The sequence below is a fragment of the Passer montanus genome, unplaced genomic scaffold (assembly GCF_014805655.1).
Source record: "Passer montanus isolate IOZ18808 unplaced genomic scaffold, ASM1480565v1 scaffold1, whole genome shotgun sequence".
Classification (NCBI taxonomy): Eukaryota; Metazoa; Chordata; class Aves; order Passeriformes; family Passeridae; genus Passer; species Passer montanus.
The window spans coordinates 16,472,645-16,491,044 of NW_024356504.1; the positions used below are offsets into that span (position 1 = coordinate 16,472,645).

General features: G+C 39.3%; 2 protein-coding genes across 12 annotated transcripts in view; both read left to right on the forward strand.

Annotated features, from left to right (window-relative positions):
* PTPN4 (protein tyrosine phosphatase non-receptor type 4) overlaps nucleotides 1-12,847 on the forward strand; it is a 108,115-nt gene extending 95,268 nt beyond the window's left edge. For 5 of the 6 annotated variants that reach the window (XM_039701320.1, XM_039701348.1, XM_039701329.1 and 2 more), the window contains exons 25-27: nucleotides 675-823; nucleotides 3,812-3,947; nucleotides 6,299-12,847. In XM_039701320.1, coding sequence (XP_039557254.1) covers nucleotides 675-823; nucleotides 3,812-3,947; nucleotides 6,299-6,385 — 372 coding nt within the window. In that variant the 3' untranslated portion in view covers nucleotides 6,386-12,847. Of the gene's footprint in view, nucleotides 1-674; nucleotides 824-3,811; nucleotides 3,948-6,298 lie in introns of those variants that run through there. The other variant, XR_005626691.1, reaches the window with a different exon arrangement.
* Nucleotides 12,848-15,191: 2,344 nt separating this feature from the next.
* The window catches only part of EPB41L5 (erythrocyte membrane protein band 4.1 like 5), a 53,774-nt gene continuing 50,565 nt past the window's right edge, over nucleotides 15,192-18,400 (forward strand). For 2 of the 6 annotated variants that reach the window (XM_039716168.1, XM_039716252.1), the window contains exons 1-2: nucleotides 15,374-15,516; nucleotides 16,254-16,438. In XM_039716168.1, coding sequence (XP_039572102.1) covers nucleotides 15,417-15,516; nucleotides 16,254-16,438 — 285 coding nt within the window. In that variant the 5' untranslated portion in view covers nucleotides 15,374-15,416. Of the gene's footprint in view, nucleotides 15,345-15,373; nucleotides 15,530-15,608; nucleotides 15,905-16,253; nucleotides 16,439-18,400 lie in introns of those variants that run through there. The other 4 variants (XM_039716334.1, XM_039716572.1, XM_039716505.1 and 1 more) reach the window with 4 other exon arrangements.

Here is an 18,400-nt window from a genome sequence, read left to right on the forward strand (position 1 = left end):
AATCTCTGTAAATGATTCAGTGCCTAAGGGCTATTTAAAGTGCAGTAGCTCCTCTGCTTTTGAAATTCGACTCTGGTTGCCCGGGCTGTCCCCTCCCCTCACCAGAGGCCGATTGATTTTATTTGTGATACCAGAGCAAGGGCCGGGAGGGAGTAGAAACCAAAGTCATTGTGCCTTGTAGGTATAAGAGGGTCAGATCAAGCCAAAACAGTGCTGATGTTCACACAGGGTCTGAAGGAAAGCTTTTATGTCTGATCTCCCCTCCCTACCCCACTTCTGTCATTTGATCTTGTAAGATGCTATCTCGTTCTGTTAAATTTGGTATGCTAAGAATATGACCACCTTCTTGTACATCTAGTGTTCAATTAGATTGTTGATATCCTTGAACTGCATTTCTATTATGTGCTCTGTAATTTTTTTCACCTGTTGAAGATGTAAGCATTTGTGGATTTCCTTTTTTACTTTTAAGAAAAAAAAAAAAAAAGAAAAAGTCATTGTAAAACCCAGGATGACTGAGGTTAGCACTAACAAAGCACTGCTAGTTGCCTGAAGCCACTTTAATTATGGGTACAAGTTGCTATAAATGTGCTATTGATTTTTTATTATGGTTATTATTGGAGCTTTTTTTAATGGGACTTGAATTACCCTTGATTAAATTTCATGTTTCTGATTAGAAAGAGGAAAGCCGCCAGCTAACCCAGATCCAGTACATAGCATGGCCTGATCATGGGGTTCCTGACGATTCCAGCGATTTCCTCGATTTCGTGTGTCTGGTGCGAAAGAAGAGGGCTGGCAGAGAAGAACCTGTTGTTGTTCACTGCAGGTATCACAGTTTTTTCCTATGTTATTAAATCATCAAAGTGAACTTTTTGTCATCAAATAGCTGTTCTGTGCTTTGTTCTTGAAATAAATATTTAATAGTATCTGCTTTGGGGATGACAAGAAAACTCAATATTGAAATAAAACAAATATTTTATGTGGCAATCGCATTTCAGTAAGCAAGATTTTGAATGTGTTGATCTGTTCAGGCATTTTGCTGGGATGTTTTGTTTTGTTTACAATTTAAATGCTTGTGGTACTAGTCTACATAATAATTTAGGGAAATGGCAAAAGATACTTAATAACCATGAGGAATAGGTTCCTATTCTACAAAGCTGTAGAGTAGCTGTGTAAATAATCCATAGTGGAAAATGTGGGTGGTTTATTAAAAGATCAATTAAAAGATCAATTTTCTCTTGAGTCTGCAGTCTTAGGCTATGTGGTATTTTGATACTTACATTAAGATGAGACATTTTTCCCAACAATTTACCTTTGTTGTGAGTTAAAATAATTGTTATTTAGATCTTTATGTACATATGAAATGTGATTTTTATTTTCCTTGTGCAATACTTTGTAATAACATTCTCCATTCCTGTAGTGAATTTCAAGATCTTAATAATTTTTAAATACTTGATTAGAAAACTTGAATAATACCAGTTGTTTTCAAATGAACATGTGCTCTCACAATTCTTGGGGAACAGTTCTGTGAATAATATTTGACCTCTCAATTCTGAATACTCCCCAGAGAGTCAGATTGTTCCTGAGTCGGGCATATATCATTCTTTTCAGAGAGAAGCTGAGAAGTGTAAGGGATAAAATAAATTTAAAGACTACAAGTAAACTAGGCATTTATTGAAGGAGATGAAAGAAAAACAAAAATACACCTTGTGTATAATAAATTGTATTTCATTAGTTCTGTGAATCTTACTGACTAGGGAAACTAGTACCAGAATGCCAGTGTCTTAACTGATACTGCTTCTCAGCTTCCATTGTTGATACACTTTTGGTTAATATGACTGTAAAAAGATGATGAAAATGGCAGCCAAATACACCCTCTATGATATAAACAGTGCAGAAACACTGGAACAACAACATTGGAGAGTAGGACCAGTTTCATTCATCTCAAGTAGGCACCAGGTCAGCTGCAAACAGATAATTTCAATGTGTAATTGAAGCTTTATGAAAAATATACGTTTGACAGAAGAAAAGAGATGGATTGTCACAGTTGAACATAATTTACTTAATTGGCCCAACTTGGTGGCTGTTGGGAAGTATAACCAAATTCCAGTAAGGAGTCAAGCAGAAGGAGCCCAGGTGTTCCTCCATATGGTGCATGCACTCTATTTTTAACATCTCTTCAGTGAAACAGGACAGGGCATTAGTGCAACAAAATTTGTTTTCAGGACTAAGCCACCAACTTTAGTGTGAGCTATCCAAGTAGCTAATAGAAAATTATTTTATTTTGTACAATAATAATAATAATTTAAAAACAAAATGGTCCAAACCCACAGAGATTATAAAGCAACCAAGACCTTAAAGAGTTGCAAAGGTTTTTGTTATACTGAGCTGCATAAACCACTAGTTTCTGATGATGTGCCATGTGGTTATTTTTATCTTTACACGGTCTTACTAGTTTTGTTGAACAGTTTCTAATTCTTGTTCTAGATGAGATAGGAACCACCCATCCTGCCCATGCCCTTTATGATTTTCCTGCCCTGTCTCAGTGTTCTACTCTGTCAGTCAGTTATTTCTTTTTCTAAGCTGAAGAGTCCTCTCCCACCTTATGTTTGTCATAGGGAAATTATCACATTTTCTGTCGTTGTTGCCCTCTGAATCTTTTGAAATTGTAAAATGAGTCATTAGGTTCTTTCACAGCTACTGTTTGTTTGTGCTTGGATTTGATAAAGCATGCTGCATTTATGTTCCATACATATAAATTCTAGAAATATAAATATTACTGAATCATTTTATATAACCAGCACATGTACATCTTGTCTTAAAATTCTTATGACATCATTGAAATATAGAGTAGCTTTAATGCCACCTCCTGGACAAAGATTTAAATAGTAGTTTAGCCAGACTTAATTTGAAGTAACTCTAAAATCAGAAAAAGTGACTTTCAAAGTTTGAAATGTTTATATTAATTACTTTAGATCCAAATACTTTGATTTATTATATGAGTTAGGATAATGCTGGCATTTCAAAATATTTATTTGGCCCTATATTCCAGTATAGGGAGACATTTGTTGTCTATTTCAAAAGTGCAACATTAATTGAAAGATTTGAAACTGTTCATTGAATTCAAAGTTAAATATTCAGTCTTTACAGCTTGCTACTACTGGAAAAGCATATGTGTACATAAAACAAAGTAGATGAGTCTTTAGATTTGTTTTATTTTTAAGGAAAAACTGTTTGTCTGTAAACTGTCTTGATAATTTTGCCATTCTGAGATGTACATGTTTTGGTACTTTCTTGTCTTGGAAGGGATTGCTCTCATGTATTCCTTTTAATAACAAGAAAACAATCCTTATTGTCACCCAACAGAGGTTTCTAGTAATTGTTCTTTTACTTGGAAATAGGAAGGTATGTATCACTTGAAGGACATGAATAATATTATATTGTTCCAACATTCCAGAAATGGTCAAACTGACACAATGTGTCCAGATACGCTGGTGTTTTGTTATCCTCTAGGTGTGAGTGTGGTTTGTAATGGGATCTGAACAGACCTCTGTGTCAGTTCTGCTCAGGGGAATGGCTGGGTGAGGCAGTTCCTCCTCCAGGGATGGCAATTCTGCACCGATGGGTTTTGCTGTGTTCACGCAGGACTGAGGCTGCTTCCAGACACTGCCACAACCAGTCCCATCCCTGCCCCAGCAGTATGGAGCCATAATGATCAGCCCTGAGAATCCAGGAGAAGGAAGGTCTTTAAGTACGATTTGTACTCCAGACACTTGATTTCATTTTCCACTTTGTGTTTTTGTTGCTGTTCCAGTGCTGGGATTGGCCGGACAGGGGTTCTGATCACGATGGAGACAGCCATGTGTCTCATTGAGTGCAATCAGCCTGTTTATCCTCTAGATATTGTAAGAACCATGAGAGATCAAAGAGCCATGATGATCCAAACACCTGTGAGTATCATCCCTGCTGTTCTGGGTTGCAGAACAATAATTTCCTATGATCCAGTCGTACAGGATGGATTTTTAATGCACTTGTTGATCATAATGCAGAGTTCACCTTTACCCAGTGTAACTGTAGCCTTGGCTCCAGGCAAAAAGAAATTCTTAAGACTATTGGAAAGGAGCAATTCTCTAAATTTCCACAGAGAAAACTTGAAAAAAAAAAAAAAGTAGCAGCTGTTTCAGGGATACATGGCAAATAATGACAAAAAGGGTCAATTTTGAGCAGTGTAAAAATCACTCAGAGAAGAAAGCAGGAGCCTAATTCCAGGTGTTAAGAATCAGAATAGTATAAAAGATAAACACAGAAAGGACCAAGGCATGCAAGAAAAAACTTCAGTGATGAAATTCAGTGATTTTATGTTGCCTTAGTTGTAATGGAAACAAGCCTTAACTATGCCCTGTTAATGACTTAAAGGGAAATTATCAGAGAAATAATATTTGTAAAAATCAGTGTAATTATATCTCATGCAAGATGCATCAAAGCAATCCTAAGTACCTTTTTTTAGTCTAAAAAAAGTAACTTACTAAAGGATTCTTTTGGGGATTTCATACCTTAAGATACCAGAACTTTTCATGTACCTGTAAGGTTTGGGTTTTGTGATATAATTCATGTATTATATTTCAGATTTGTAAGAGTTTTAGAACAGATTTAGAAACTTGTAATTGTATCAATCAGGTATTGCTTATCTCTGAGAGCAGTTTGTGTTCACATTTTTACTAAGTACCTAAAAAGGGTGAAAAGATTGTGTTGTCTTTCAGAAAGAAAAAAAAATACTTGGATTTTTGGTTGCTCCAAAATTTGGATAGTTCCAGGGTTTTTTAATTTTTTTGAAAGAATAATCACGAGTAATCGGTGTAGTTTTACTCACAGTATACAGCATTTAGAGAGAAAGCATCTTGAAGGAGAAAAGGCACTAGATTGAATATGAAATCACAATTACTTGAAGATAGTTGCTGTAATTTTCATGTCCCTGCTGCTGTTCCTCTAATAAAATTTGAATAAAACTTTTTTGTTCTTCAGAGAGTATTGAGGCTGACAGAAAGTATGTATGTGTCTCCATTTCTAGTTCATCAGTCATTCAGTGCTGCTGAGTTTATGTTCCAGTACTCATGTTTCACTAAAAAATTGTTGTATTCAGGTAGCACAGGAAGGATGAGAAAGGTGATGATAGATGAAAAACAGCAGAGGATGGCTCTTGCTGTTTGTACAGTTCTTCAGGATGGATAGCTGTCTCTCTAAACATGTAGAGGGGGAGAAAGTGTTATTAGTGAAGGTAGGAGTTGCAGTGGTGAGGGTTCAAACTGCATTTTTCCACAGTATGCACTCAATATAATCTGGTCTCCTCATTTTTCTTAGAAAACAAAAAAAAAATCAAATTCAGTGAAAAGCAGGTGTTTAGTGCATCGGAGGGAGAAGGTCTAATACAGGAGTTGAGGTTTTTTGAGGTTTCGTGACCGCTCGCTGTCCGCGGGGGGGCGCTGGGCACAAAGGCAGACGGACCCCAGTGGGGAGAAACGAACTGCTTCAAACACGGGATAGCAAATGGGATGGCAAATAGGGCTCTAGTGCTGGGTGTGCTCGTGTTCCCTTTAACATCTGCAGAGGGCTGTTCCACAGCACTGACACTGCAGGTGTGCTGGGGTTCCAACCAGCATTGTGCAGGATGCAGTGTGAGTTGTGGTGCTTTGTATTTATTTCGATTTGTTTTCATTATTTTCTAATTTGATTACTGTCGGGTTTTTTTATTTGAGTAAAACAAACTGTTAGTCACCTCTGTGTGTGTAGGTGCTAGACTTGCATGCATTGAAGAGTTAGACATTATATAATGTTAAGAAACCCGAGGTCTGGTTTTTTAAAACATGCAAGAGTTTTCTTTTAAATCAGATTCTGACAGGGTTGTGCCAATATCATGCCTGAGTTAATGTAAGTATGAAAAAGTGATTTGAAACTATGGCTTCTAAATCCAAGAGCATGGAAACCTCAGGTCAATGAAATTGCAGCAAGGAAATAAAGAGCAGAAAATTAATAAATAGGTGATGTTGTAATAATAATACTGGAGTTTTGGGTATAACTTTTTAGTATATATTTCAAAGTGCCATTCATCCTATTCTTCTGTTGAGAAGCAAAATGTTCTCATCTAAAGTTCCTTTTGTATTGTGTTTCTTAAACTAACTTTGAAGCACAGTTCTTGGCCTGTCAAGAGAAGGGGGTGGGGAAATCTCAGAGGCCTTTTCTGTTTCCAAATGACATTTCTCAATTACATTTCTTTTCAATTTACTGAATCTACTTTTCTTTTCAGAGTCAGTACAGATTTGTATGTGAAGCTATTTTGAAGGTGTATGAAGAAGGATTTATTAAACCTTTACAAGCATCACTGCATAAGTAAAGAGCAAAAAACCTATGATATCAATTGAGGAATCCTATCCTCTATAATGAACTGGCAACATTCTTTCTGCCATAATACTGCTTGCAGGAAATGATAGTGAAGTACAGCAAAGAATTGACAAAGGACTTTGAAAACTTCAGCACTGTTGCACTTTACGTTGAAACAAAATCAGTCTCTGAAACTCTTCTAACCTTCATCTGTTTGAAGACTTTATTTTGGTGATTTGCTCCGAACAAACCATAAACTGAAAGAACTGATTGTGTTCAGGGTGATCTCTGATATTTCATTGTAGTGCCATATACTGCGCTTCTGGTTGAATTGCTACAAACAAGGCTTGGAATTATTTCACTCTGTTTTACACCCATGTCTCTTAAAATGAAAAACAAATTAAAAAATACACTAAGCCATGGTCTTTTTCCAGTGCTAGGTTTATTTACTATGTACAGACTCTCACAGTTTTGTTTTTTACAACATTAGCAATATTGCCAATACTAGATAGATACACACTGCCTACTGATGCAGCACACTTTGTCCTACACCCTTATTAGAGACCAGCTGGTTGTTAGAGGAGAGCTGGCATCTGTTAACCCAGCAGTAGCTGCATAATGCCCACTTACCAGCATCTTGTACAAAATAATAACAATAAAAATTTTAAAGAACCAACATATACATAAACAGCATTTCTTTGGCACAGCTTGTGTGTCATACACTGGTGTATTCTGATTTGTGTCACTTCAGATTATTTGATGGGAACTAGTGCATGCATTATGTCTTAACCCCTTAAGTGCCTTGAGACTTACAGCATACATCCAGTTAAAGGCACTCATGATTCCATGGGGGTGGTGTTGTCCTGTCATATTTATCTTAATGGGTTCAGATTTTTAAAATGGCCCTTGGTGCTTGGAATATGTTACCACAAGGGGTCATGGAAATACCATTCCCTCTTTAGTTATACAAGTACCTGTGTGCTACTCTCTGTAGCAAAAGCACCTCTGCCAACATAATGAATGAGCATTGTATGCTGCTGTGCTGTAATTATATCAAAAATCTGACACATTCCTTCATTCCTTCTAACTAGTAACTTACTAGCATCTTACTGCAAAATGCTGGTAGGTCATTAGAAGCTGATACCTTGTTTTATCCTTTTATTGAGAATAGCAGTTTTACTCAATTAGACATAACTCTTTAATAGCACTGATAATTAAGTTGAACTTACAATCAGATGTGATTTAATTCCATTACCTTCTAACTAACTTGTTAAGTCCTCATAGTTGATTTCAAGCCATGTTCGTACAGGTCTGCCTTTTATTTTCTTTTGTTTGAAGAGGAGAAGGGAGAAGAACACTATGAAGTTATCCCAGAACTTAATTTTGATTTCATAATGACCCCAGTCGCCTCTGTTATGCTTGTGCAAAATTGTTCCAGTTGGTATGGGTTGCTTCTTATTTAAGTAGGTAGAAGATTTATAAGAACTGTCTGTCTGATACAGTATCTGAGCTCATTCTAAAGATGCTTAAGTTCCCCATTTTTAAATATTTTTCTAATATAGGAGAAACCAAGTCAGAAGCAAGGTACCCAGTGTAATATACTGTAAGAAAAAAAGTCACTTATTTGACTGTCCTGTGACAGCATAACATTGTGCCCTCTATTTAAAAGTTTTAATTTATTGTATTGGTTTCCTGAAAATGTTTATCCATTAAATTTTGTTGTAAGCTATATATATAGCATAGAATTAAAATGGAAAGTTCTACACTAAATAATTTTTAACTATTGAAGAATTATATTGTATATTATACATTTGTTCTATGGACATTTGAAACAGATCAACTATAAACTATTAAATGAAAAGGGATTCAGGCAACGTGAAATCCTGGCTTATAACTTAGTAATGAACAAGAACTACAATGCCAAATGGAAGACAGAGTTTTAAATATTTTTAGAAAACAAAATAATATTAGGAGGGCTGTGGCCCTGTTACTTATATTTCTAGATTTGATGTGGAAGTCAATGTTATCCCTCAGTGAAAAATAAATTTTACAAGAATCTCTGGATCTGAACTGAACTGAAAAATAATAATATGGTAGCTTTAATCTCAGTTATATTTTAAGCCATTTGCAACACATAAAAATTCTTTTTTATAATTCTTTAACTTCCATATGATGAGGTCATTAGCTGAGTTGCTGGCTAGTTAGAAGGTTATATTGAACTCAGCACTTAATGTCCAAACAATAAAATAATTCCTTCATTATACTGAAAGAGATTTTCTTCATAGTTAAGTTGTAAACAAAAATAGCATTTGCCCTGTTATTCTGAGGGAAATCAGAAATGGGGTTTATGCAGCATTATATAGCATTGGTATGTCACATATTTAAATACTCTTATGTAAAATTGCCGTAGCAGTTCAAGTTCAAAAGTCCCATTTATACCACAATTATGTGCGGGATATGTATTGTCATGTGTCATTACTGTTTTGATTACAAACCACAGGCAAAAATAAAAGGTCTCTTCAGATTTTTCCTCTGCACTGACTTGTAGTTTATGAACTGGCTGCACTGGAGAAAAAATTGAAACAAAGTACCTATCCTTGATTAATTGGCCATCAGCGACTCAGTGGCTTTTGGCTTCTCCAAAGCCAGGATAAAGGTAACCAAAAACTGCTTGGGAAAGAGAATAGCACTGAAGCCTTTCTGCACCATAAATCAGTAATTTAAATTTTTCTACTTATTGTGGTATAAATGGCCTTTAAAATATTTTTATATGGCCAAAAAAAGCAAAACTGCTTAATATTTTACTTTGGGTTATGAAGATCTGTATCATCCTTAAGAGTTTTTTAAAGAAGTTTTTGTATGTTTCATGCTGTACAAAACATGAATGTATCTTTCAGACATAATGACTTATAGACCTATATGTGATTGGTGTTATGACTGTTGGATTTTATGAATAATTATTTTCATACCATTTGATTAGGAAAAATGTTGGGTGGGTGTGGGAAAGAGTATGTTTCTAACACTTCCATAATACAAATCCAGTTAAAAGGAAAAAAAAAAGTAGTTTTCATTGTAAATAAGAGCAATATTATGACAAATTTGTGCCAATGTAAAATGTTAAGATTTTTGTTTTTACTTTTAGGTTCAGATTGAAAATTACCACTACCATCTCCTGTTTAAAATGGATTTGAAGGGGTTTTTTTAGTAGAAAGGCATGGGGCTCTAGTGGGGGCTTTGAGTGGTTTTTGGGAGCATTTTTTATTTTTGCTAAATGTGAAATAAGATACGGATATTGTTTAATAAACCACCAACAGACTGTCAGCCAGTCCACTTTGAGAAATACTGCATTAGATATCCCAGGTAACTGAGGGCTGAAAATTTCATTTATCATGATTTTGGAAGCATTTGGTATTTTCAATCACTTATAGGTCTTAAGCAGTAAAATACTGCTTTATACATTTTATTTTTATCTAGTCTCTCCCAGTTATGAAAAAGAGAATGCCTGGGGATTTTTCTCACTAGATTTAATGCTAACTGACATTTCTTTCACGTTTCTCTGTTAAATCTCAAAAGCTTATGTGCCATATAGATAAAGCAATAACACTTCTTCTAGAATATCTGATTACAGTCTGGCACACCATCTAGTAAAGAAAGGCTGAGAAAGCAGTTGGGACATTAAGGAACATGTGGAGGTTGTTATGGAACATGTGTAGCTGGCAACTTTCCGTGAAGACCTTCCAAAAAGCTTCGTGGTACCTGTGGAAGGGCCAAAATGCAGCAGATGTTCTGCAGTTGTGCTGCCCAGGGAAACAGGACCGAGGGAAGGTCTGCCATAGAGTTGTTGGAGCTCCAGGTATGCTGTGGAGCTGAATTATGTGATATTTTTATGCTTATGCAGTGTGTGCAGGTATGTGGGCGATGTCTGGTGGCTCAGGGAATTAGCATGAGCATGAAAAGCTCTACAGATCCACCCATTTCCAAGCAGAAGGTTGTCCAGTACATAGGCTGTAGGTTTGACTGTAGAGCCACTGTGCAGGCAATCAGCAAGCCCCTCAGCCCTGAGGATAACAGGAGTGATTTGGTTATGGTTCACATGAAAATTTTGCATATCTGGACTTCCACCAAGTAGAGGAACGGTGTCCTCTAACATCAGCTGCAGTCTTTTTGTAGCTCACATCTCAGGTCCCCAGTTGGCTGGTTTGGGTCTATTTGCCAACTTTAGGGTACCCACCTTTTGTCTTGAGACTGAAAAAGTCCTTTCCCATTGCTACTTCTACTGTTAGGATCCAGTATTAAGATCTGGCAAAAACATATTTATTGATTAACTGTGGATCTTGCATGAATATGCAGGGATTTATAATTAGTGGTGATTGGGAAGCTGTTAGAAGGAGGAAATGGTTGGTTTGTTTCAGTATAACTGTTCTGTCCAGTCTCTGTTATCCCACTGCACTTAGTCACTTGTTTGTTTAGAAGTCTGCAAAGAAGGCCAGTTCCTTATCACTGGATTTTACTTCTGTGCTTGTTATTCCCACAAGTGTCTATCTTTTCATAGGGCTTATCCTGCTACAAGTTTTTATCTGGTGCATGAGCTGTAAATTCTGTCTATTGGCTTTGGCATGTTTTGCTCATTGAGATCTCAGTGGTAAAAAGGAGAGATTAATGACTTTCTTTAAAAAAATGCTGAAATATTCAATTTTTAAAAAGTAGATGTTTTGATTAGTAGCCTCATTTTAAAAAGCCACTAAAATATCTGATTCTAGTCTGCTGTAGCAAGAACGGTGGTTCATGGACTGGCTGGCAGCTTGTTGGTTGTGGTATTTCATATTTAGCAAGCTTACACATATTAAAGGATAATTTTTTTCAAGGTGTTTTCATGTTTGAATAGTAGCACTTTATGTCATGCTTACTACTGACTGAACTATTGGACAAAATAAATTGGGTTTGGAGAGAGATGCTTAATGGGTTTCTGTACAGAGATGATTCAGATTGCACCCTGGTACGAATGCTTTCTTTTGTTCCAGCCATTTCTTGTTGATTATGTGTTTCTGAGAGATTTTCAGAAAGTAGATATTAATAACATAATTATATCATCTCAATTTACCTGTCTTAATACAAATATGAAGCCTGCATTTGGGAAAAAAAGCAAAAAAGGAAAAAAAAAGGTGCAAATAGAAACTTACAGGGTACTTGTAAATTTATGTGCTCTCTCTCAGCTAGCTGCAAATTAGCTATGTTTACTGTAAATGTTTCTGCTAAGCATTATTTTTAACATTAGATCAATTACCTGGAAATCAGTATTCTTTTTTTTTTTTTTTACTTAACTTATTTGAATTTTGATAATTAAAGATAATGCACAACAAAGTTTAAGGAAGTTGTCACCCTTTTGCACCTAGGCCAGGGGCCTGAGACATGAGTGAAAGGGTGAAACAGTTTATGTTAAGCTGTTTTGTTCTTTAACTAGAATATATCCACAGGGACTAGACTATAAATGATCCAGTGCAATTATCTCAGTACATTGGGGCACCACAGTAACAACCCATAATAATCTTACAGGAAAATTAAGGTAAGAGAGTGAAGGTTTTATCTCATCCAGTGTAGCCAGATTTGTTTTCCATTTGGTTTGCTTCATTTACCAGTGATCCCATTTTAACCAGTCAGTTTGGCAGGGCTGTTTGTGTAAGGTTTGGGGTTTTTTTCTGTAACAGGTGCTATACTATGTGTAAATACAAAGGGAAGAGTATTATTTAGATCATTATTAACAATCAGATGGTGGCAATATTTTTGCCAGTTTCTTCTGGTAATTAATTTGCATTTCCAGCTGTGGATTTCAATTGTCAAATTTCATCTCAGTTTCATACTGCTGAATGATGGACTGCAAGTGTGGAGTAAATCATCTCAGAGTTCAACAGCTCTTGCATTGTTTAGACTAACTCTTGTGTATCTTTATTAATACTGGGGGGATGCAAAGGCTCTTCCCATAAGTAGACTTCTGCCTATAAATTTGTTTAAAAGCACATGAGGGGGAGGGAAAAAACAAACCAACACCCTAAATGCACCATCTTGGCAAAGCAGCCAGGGTGGTTGATGGAAAACGATGGAAACTTGAAATTGGTCAACACTGGACAATGTGAAAATAAATTCAGCTTTTGTCACTGCAGCTACTGTATGCTTTAAAGGGCCTTATGTATTTGTTCTCATTTTGATAAAATTGAAATTCTTGCCATTAAAATTATACACTAACTTCTACCGAAAACCAGCAGTTCCCAGGATAAATATGCTAATTAACATTTAACAAGTCTTGTTTTAGTCTTAAGTAAAATTTCATTCTATTATGTGAAATGCTGTTATGCATATTTTGTGGATATATTTAATTTCAGTTGACAAATAGTTGTCTAGGTACAGACTTGAAAATATATATATAGTTTACTTGTGGATCTTAATTGTTTAATTGCAAAATAAAGATGTGCTTTAGTAATTTAAAGTTTCTTTTTTTTTATTTTTGCGATTTTCTTGCTACTGTACACACAATTTTGCTGTGCCACATTTATATGTGTCTGGTGCCAGATAATGTTCACCTTGTATTTTCCTTCTTGACATTGTATGACATAAATACACCCCTATGGATTGTGCATTAGAAGAGGTTGTAAATTATCAGGAATTAAGTTGTTTGGTTAAAGCATCAGCCCAAGTTTTTGCCTGAAAATATATAAATACTGCAAGATTTGCTTTAATGGAATAATAACTTTTAAATTACCTTTTATGCAGTGAGTGTATTTGAGATAGTGTTCAGTAGAGATGATAATCTGATCAAAAAGCTGAGGATATGATGGACACTCATGTGAACAACAAAAATTCCAGATGGAAGCTTGTGATTATTTGCTGTCAAAAAGTGAGGGGATGTTCAAAACAAAAGCGGGTAAAGATAATGAAAGGAGTTAAGACACAAGACAAAAATCTCAGGAGGGATGAGTGTCTGAGACCCCTGTATGTTCTTAATTCCACTGACAAATACAGGACTTTAAAGCGAGGACAGAGTGTTTGGATTTGAAGTACAAAAATATAAACTAGTGGGAAAGCACTTTAAGGAGAAAAACAGATGTAAGAAGAGGCTTTTCCATAGGAGGAGATTTGTTTAAACTGCAATAGGAAGACTGGATATAAGACAAGTGACAGGTTACACAGTTGAATGTGTACTGTGCATACTTGAACTGTATCTGAGTAGCAAATAGCGAGGAAGGAGCAGACTGTAGTTACAGGAAGAGTAGCAAGAGGGTGGTGTGAAGCAGAAATTGTAAAAATGAGCTACTAAGTTTTTGTGTCACTGAAGCTACAGGAAGGACATAATCTTTGTGCCAACATGGGAGCTTGTGAATGACTGAGTGGAAAGAAGCTCAAATTGAGGAATAGTTGAAGATGGTTAGAACATTTAGGGACAACGTCCAAGAATCAGCGAATTCCCCACAATTCTTTGTCGTGCAGGACAATGTGAAATGGTGTAGACTAAACAGCCAGGAGACTCCCATTTACCTGGCAGATCTCCACTACAAACTAAGCATCTTTAATATGCAAACCATTGGTTAGTTGATCTGAGAATTCTTCAGATATCTCCAAACCATCAAGATAATTTTTTTTCCATTTTAAATACAGTAAGATTGTGTATGCTTTCTTTGGGAACTTTATTGCAAGCTCCCACAGGTATTTCATGACAGGCTACTGAGAGCAAGCATAGTCCCTGCTCCTCTGATAAAAAGTAAGTATCTAAATTTCCCCCCCTCCCCCCGTTTTGTAATTCACCTTTCTGAATAAATAAACAGGCATATGAACGTGAATCACCTTTCCTCAAAGCTCGCCCTGCTCCTCCCAGCGGCAGGACAGTGGTTGTCAACCTGTTACTTCGTCAGCAAATGGTGGGCAATTACCTGCCAGCTTTTTTTTTATTTTCCCCCATATTTCAGTAAATGACATCAAGGGAACTCGATGTATATTCAGGCACTGGGGCCGAGGCATTAATGTGGGTTTCATTATGCCAGTTCCAGGGACTGACCGGGTGTCAGCCCGCGATTCAGAGCTGAGCTAAAAAAATGCTGTGTTATCTTTGGCCCAAGTATCTGCTTTCCCACGCTATTGGGTAGGCTGGAGTCCCACTTATCCTGGGATTTTGAGCGTGTCTGGAGCTCCTTTACTCCGAGCTTTGTCACTCTCAGCAGGCATTATGCACGAGGAGTTTAATATTGTTTTTCCTCAGATACTGACTTGGACACAAATATTTATGTAATTAAAAAAGCACAGCACAGTGCAGCCCTCTGTGGCCGCTGCCGAGCGGCGGGGCTCGTGCCCGGGCTGGAGGGACTCGCCAGGACAGCGACGGGAGCGCGGGGCACCGGCACGGGCTGTGCATTTGAACCTCAAAACACAGACCGCACTTTCCACTCGCAGCCCTATTTCAGTGTGTGTTATTGACAGTGTACTTGTAGACGGCTCTGCTTGATTTAATACTGCTACCGCTGCTCTTTCAGGCACTGTGTAAAGATAAGATTTTCTTACAAATTTTATGGTTTAAGCGCGCGTTTGCCTAAAGGTTCCAGTTACCGCTGGGCAGCCGAGGGCTGGTCACAGTCCTGGCCAAAGCACCGAGGGGAAACCTCCACGCCGCATTAGCAAAAACTCCAGAACTTTTGGGAAATACCCTGAAACACGTCCCGCAGACTCAGTCCCCAGGGGTGCCCCATCCTCGGGGCCGCCCCCGCTCCCCGCCGCGGCCCCTCAGGCCGCCCCCCCCACCACCTGGCACGGGAGGGGGGGCGCCCCTTTTCCATCGGGCCCCGCCCCGTTAAAGGGGCGATGGGCTCCTGGAGCGGCGGGAAGCAGAGATTTGCTTCTCCTGTCCGGCTGCCGCCCTCCCTTCTCGCCGCCCTGCGCCTCCATCTCCGCGCTGCCACCGAGCAGGAGAGCGCGGCCGGGGCAGCCGCCAGGTGAGTGAACGCGGGGGGAGGAAATGGCCGGCGCGTCGCTGCCCGTTTAAGGGCCTCCCACGTCGCTCCGCCATGTCCGGCGGCCCGGCCCCTCCCGGGGCTCCCTCACCGCCCCCCGCCCGCCCCCGGGGCCTGGAGGAGCCGCCGCGGGGACGCTCCCGCCGGCCCGCAGGTGAGCCCGGCAGGTGGGGCCGGAGCGGGGCCGCGGGGCCGGGGCGTTATGTAAAGGCGGGGGTCGGAGCGGGGGGGAAGGCGCCCGGCGGGGCCGGGTCTGCTCCGGGGTCGCCCCTCAGGCTCGGGGCTGAGCCCCGCCAGCTCCGGGTGTGTGCCGGGAAGCGCCGTGCCCGAGGGGCGCTCGCCGGTCCTGCCGGAGCCGTTCGTGCACGGAAAGCTGGGAGCGCGGCTCTGAGGCGGGAAGGGTCGCTTATCGCTTGTTTTCCATGGGAAAGGTGGAGCGTGTGCGCCGGGAAAGCCGCCGGTGGTATGTGGTGCTCAGCTGCCTCCCAGCTGTGGAGGATCCGCCTGGGAGCGGCGAGCGGCGGCGTTGGTGGTGTTGAAAGGTTGCAGGGAACAGTAGGAGATCTGCGCGATCGCTGCATGTTTCCTTAAGCGTAGTTTCGAGTATTCCCAAAAAGTCACCCAGCCGTCTTCAAAGTTCTGAGCTGTTTTTTTTTTTTCCCCCGAAGACTTTCACAGCCAAGAACCGTGGGTGTTTAAATAAAAGGGAAAATCTGTCTGATCCTTGACGTTTCTTTATCAAAGTTCGGGATTTTCTAAGAACTTTATTTCGGGTTTTTTTTCTTTTTTTTCTGATTGGATTTGAGTTTGCTTTGTTAGTTTGTTTTGATTTTGGCGTTTTTCTTCTGTAAAAAACTTAACCCTGTTCATTTTCTCTGTTGGATTTTGTAGCAAAGATGCTGAGCTTTTTCCGCCGCACGCTGGGACGCCGGTCCATGCGGAAGCATGCGGAGAAGGAAAGGCTGCGAGAGGCCCAGAGGGCTGCGACCCACATCCCTGCGGCTGGGGACGCCAGGTCCATCATCACCTGCCGAGTGGCGCTGCTGGACGGCACAGATGTCAGCGTGGACTTACCGGTACGAGTGAGCCGTGGGTGTTCTTGAAATACGCTGGGTTTGTGTTATTCCGATGTGGATTGCTGTTTGCAAGTTAGGTAAAGGCATTGCTCTGTGCTGTTGGCAGTCGGCCCTGTGCCTTGATGCCCACTAAGCTGCTGCTCGTAAAAAGGTTCTGAAAGAATGGTTAACTTTGGCATGCAGTGAAGTTTGAGTGTTTTGCTAGATGTCACGCCTTACACACTGAACACTTTCTAGTGTTTTAACACAGTTGTTGCACCAAGGCATAACTTAAAGAAGGTAACACGTTTGGTGAATTGGATTTTCTTTTTGGTGAGCTATCTGTCTCGACAAAGAAGGCGAATCTCTTGGTGCAACTTGTTGAAGAGGAGGGATGAGCAGAAGTACTAGCAGGAATTTCTGTGTGGGTTGGGTTTGGTCAGGTTTTGTGTCAGAGATGGATGCAGTTTTTAACGCTAACTTGAGAGGGGAGGGGAAGAGGAAAAATCTGCTTCCTTCCCCTCCTCAGGGCTGATTATATAGTAGGGATTGTCTCATGGCATGGTGCTTTATTCAGAGTGAGGTGTTAGCCACTGTTTTACATTTCTAAAGCTTCCTTAATATGCACGTGCCTGTTCTGCTTGCCTAATTATATACCTGTTTTTGGCCGACAGGATGAGCAGTAGCACCAGAAGTGATGTGCTCTGTTTTTCCATTACCATGTGTTATAGTTGTTAGTGACTTGTTTTGAGCTCACAGAGCTGAGCATTAGGAAGTTAGGAAGGTGTGGATTGGCGAGACCTGACTAGTTCCAGAGGATTTTGGCTGCAGTCACAGTTGTGCTGGTGTTGGAACTGCTGACTAGAAAGAAAAGCCATTTCTAGACTGGCTGCTCCACACAGCTCTTTCTTCCCTTTCTTTTTTAATCGTGGAGTGTTTAGGTAGTGCAAGGAAGTCAGCTTGATTGAGCAGTGTTGTTGACATAGCAGAAATAACTCTTGTGATATCCTGAACCCCAAATAATCTAGAGTTAGAGAAACCATTTGGCATCTTTATTTGCAAAATGACTGTATAGATAGGCGTTTATAGAGGGTGGTAAAGTCAATTTGTAAATCTCTGAAGCAATGTAATGAATATATCCAGTGCTGCTAAGTGCCTAGGATGTTTGATTTGAGGCCAGGAATGCCCACAAACACTTAATAGCAAGAGTTACCACTTAAAAAGTACTCAAGTTTAAATTGGTGTCTCTGCATAACCAGAGCAGTAATCTTTGGAGCTGGAGTCGGCTCTGTAGGCAAATTCCTGGTGGCTCCAACAAGATTTCTAAGGCTCTGAGGAGCATAAATTGAACCTGAAGAGGTGTCACGACCTGCCACCTGGACTATAAATCTCAGACCAGGGTGCAGTAGTAACTATTTACTTCTACAAGAAACTTTTTTCCCTCCAGATTTTTTTTCTTTGAAAGCCAACATAGATCCTTGACTGTGAACATCGAAGTTATGAGTAACAGTAACCAAATTGACATAGCCAGATGTGGTAATTACAGTGCATCAGCAGTGGCTGACATGTACCAGTTTCTTCAGTGATTAAAGTAGAATAAATTAAAAGTAAATTAAATGTTTCATTTCAAACTTCCTAGAGTGTTTATTCTTGTTTCTCCACTTGCATCATTCATATTTTGAGGTTGACTCTTACAAAGGAAAGAAAAAAGGGTAGGGAAGACAGGAGATGAAGTGGGGGGGTACAAAATCCTGGCAAAACAACATCACTTTCTAAAATGTAAAGCTTAAATTAAAAATGCATGTGTATATATTTTTTTTCTTTTACAAAACCTTTCTTTGAGACTCTGGGCTCTTTGAACTAAGATCTTTTCCAAGACTGGTACTGTTACTTTGTTGGCAGTAAAAATGAGCTCTTTGTCTCAAAGAGGTGCCCCCTGGTCTGCCAGTTCATTTGTGCACAGTTGCACTGTCTACCTAAGCA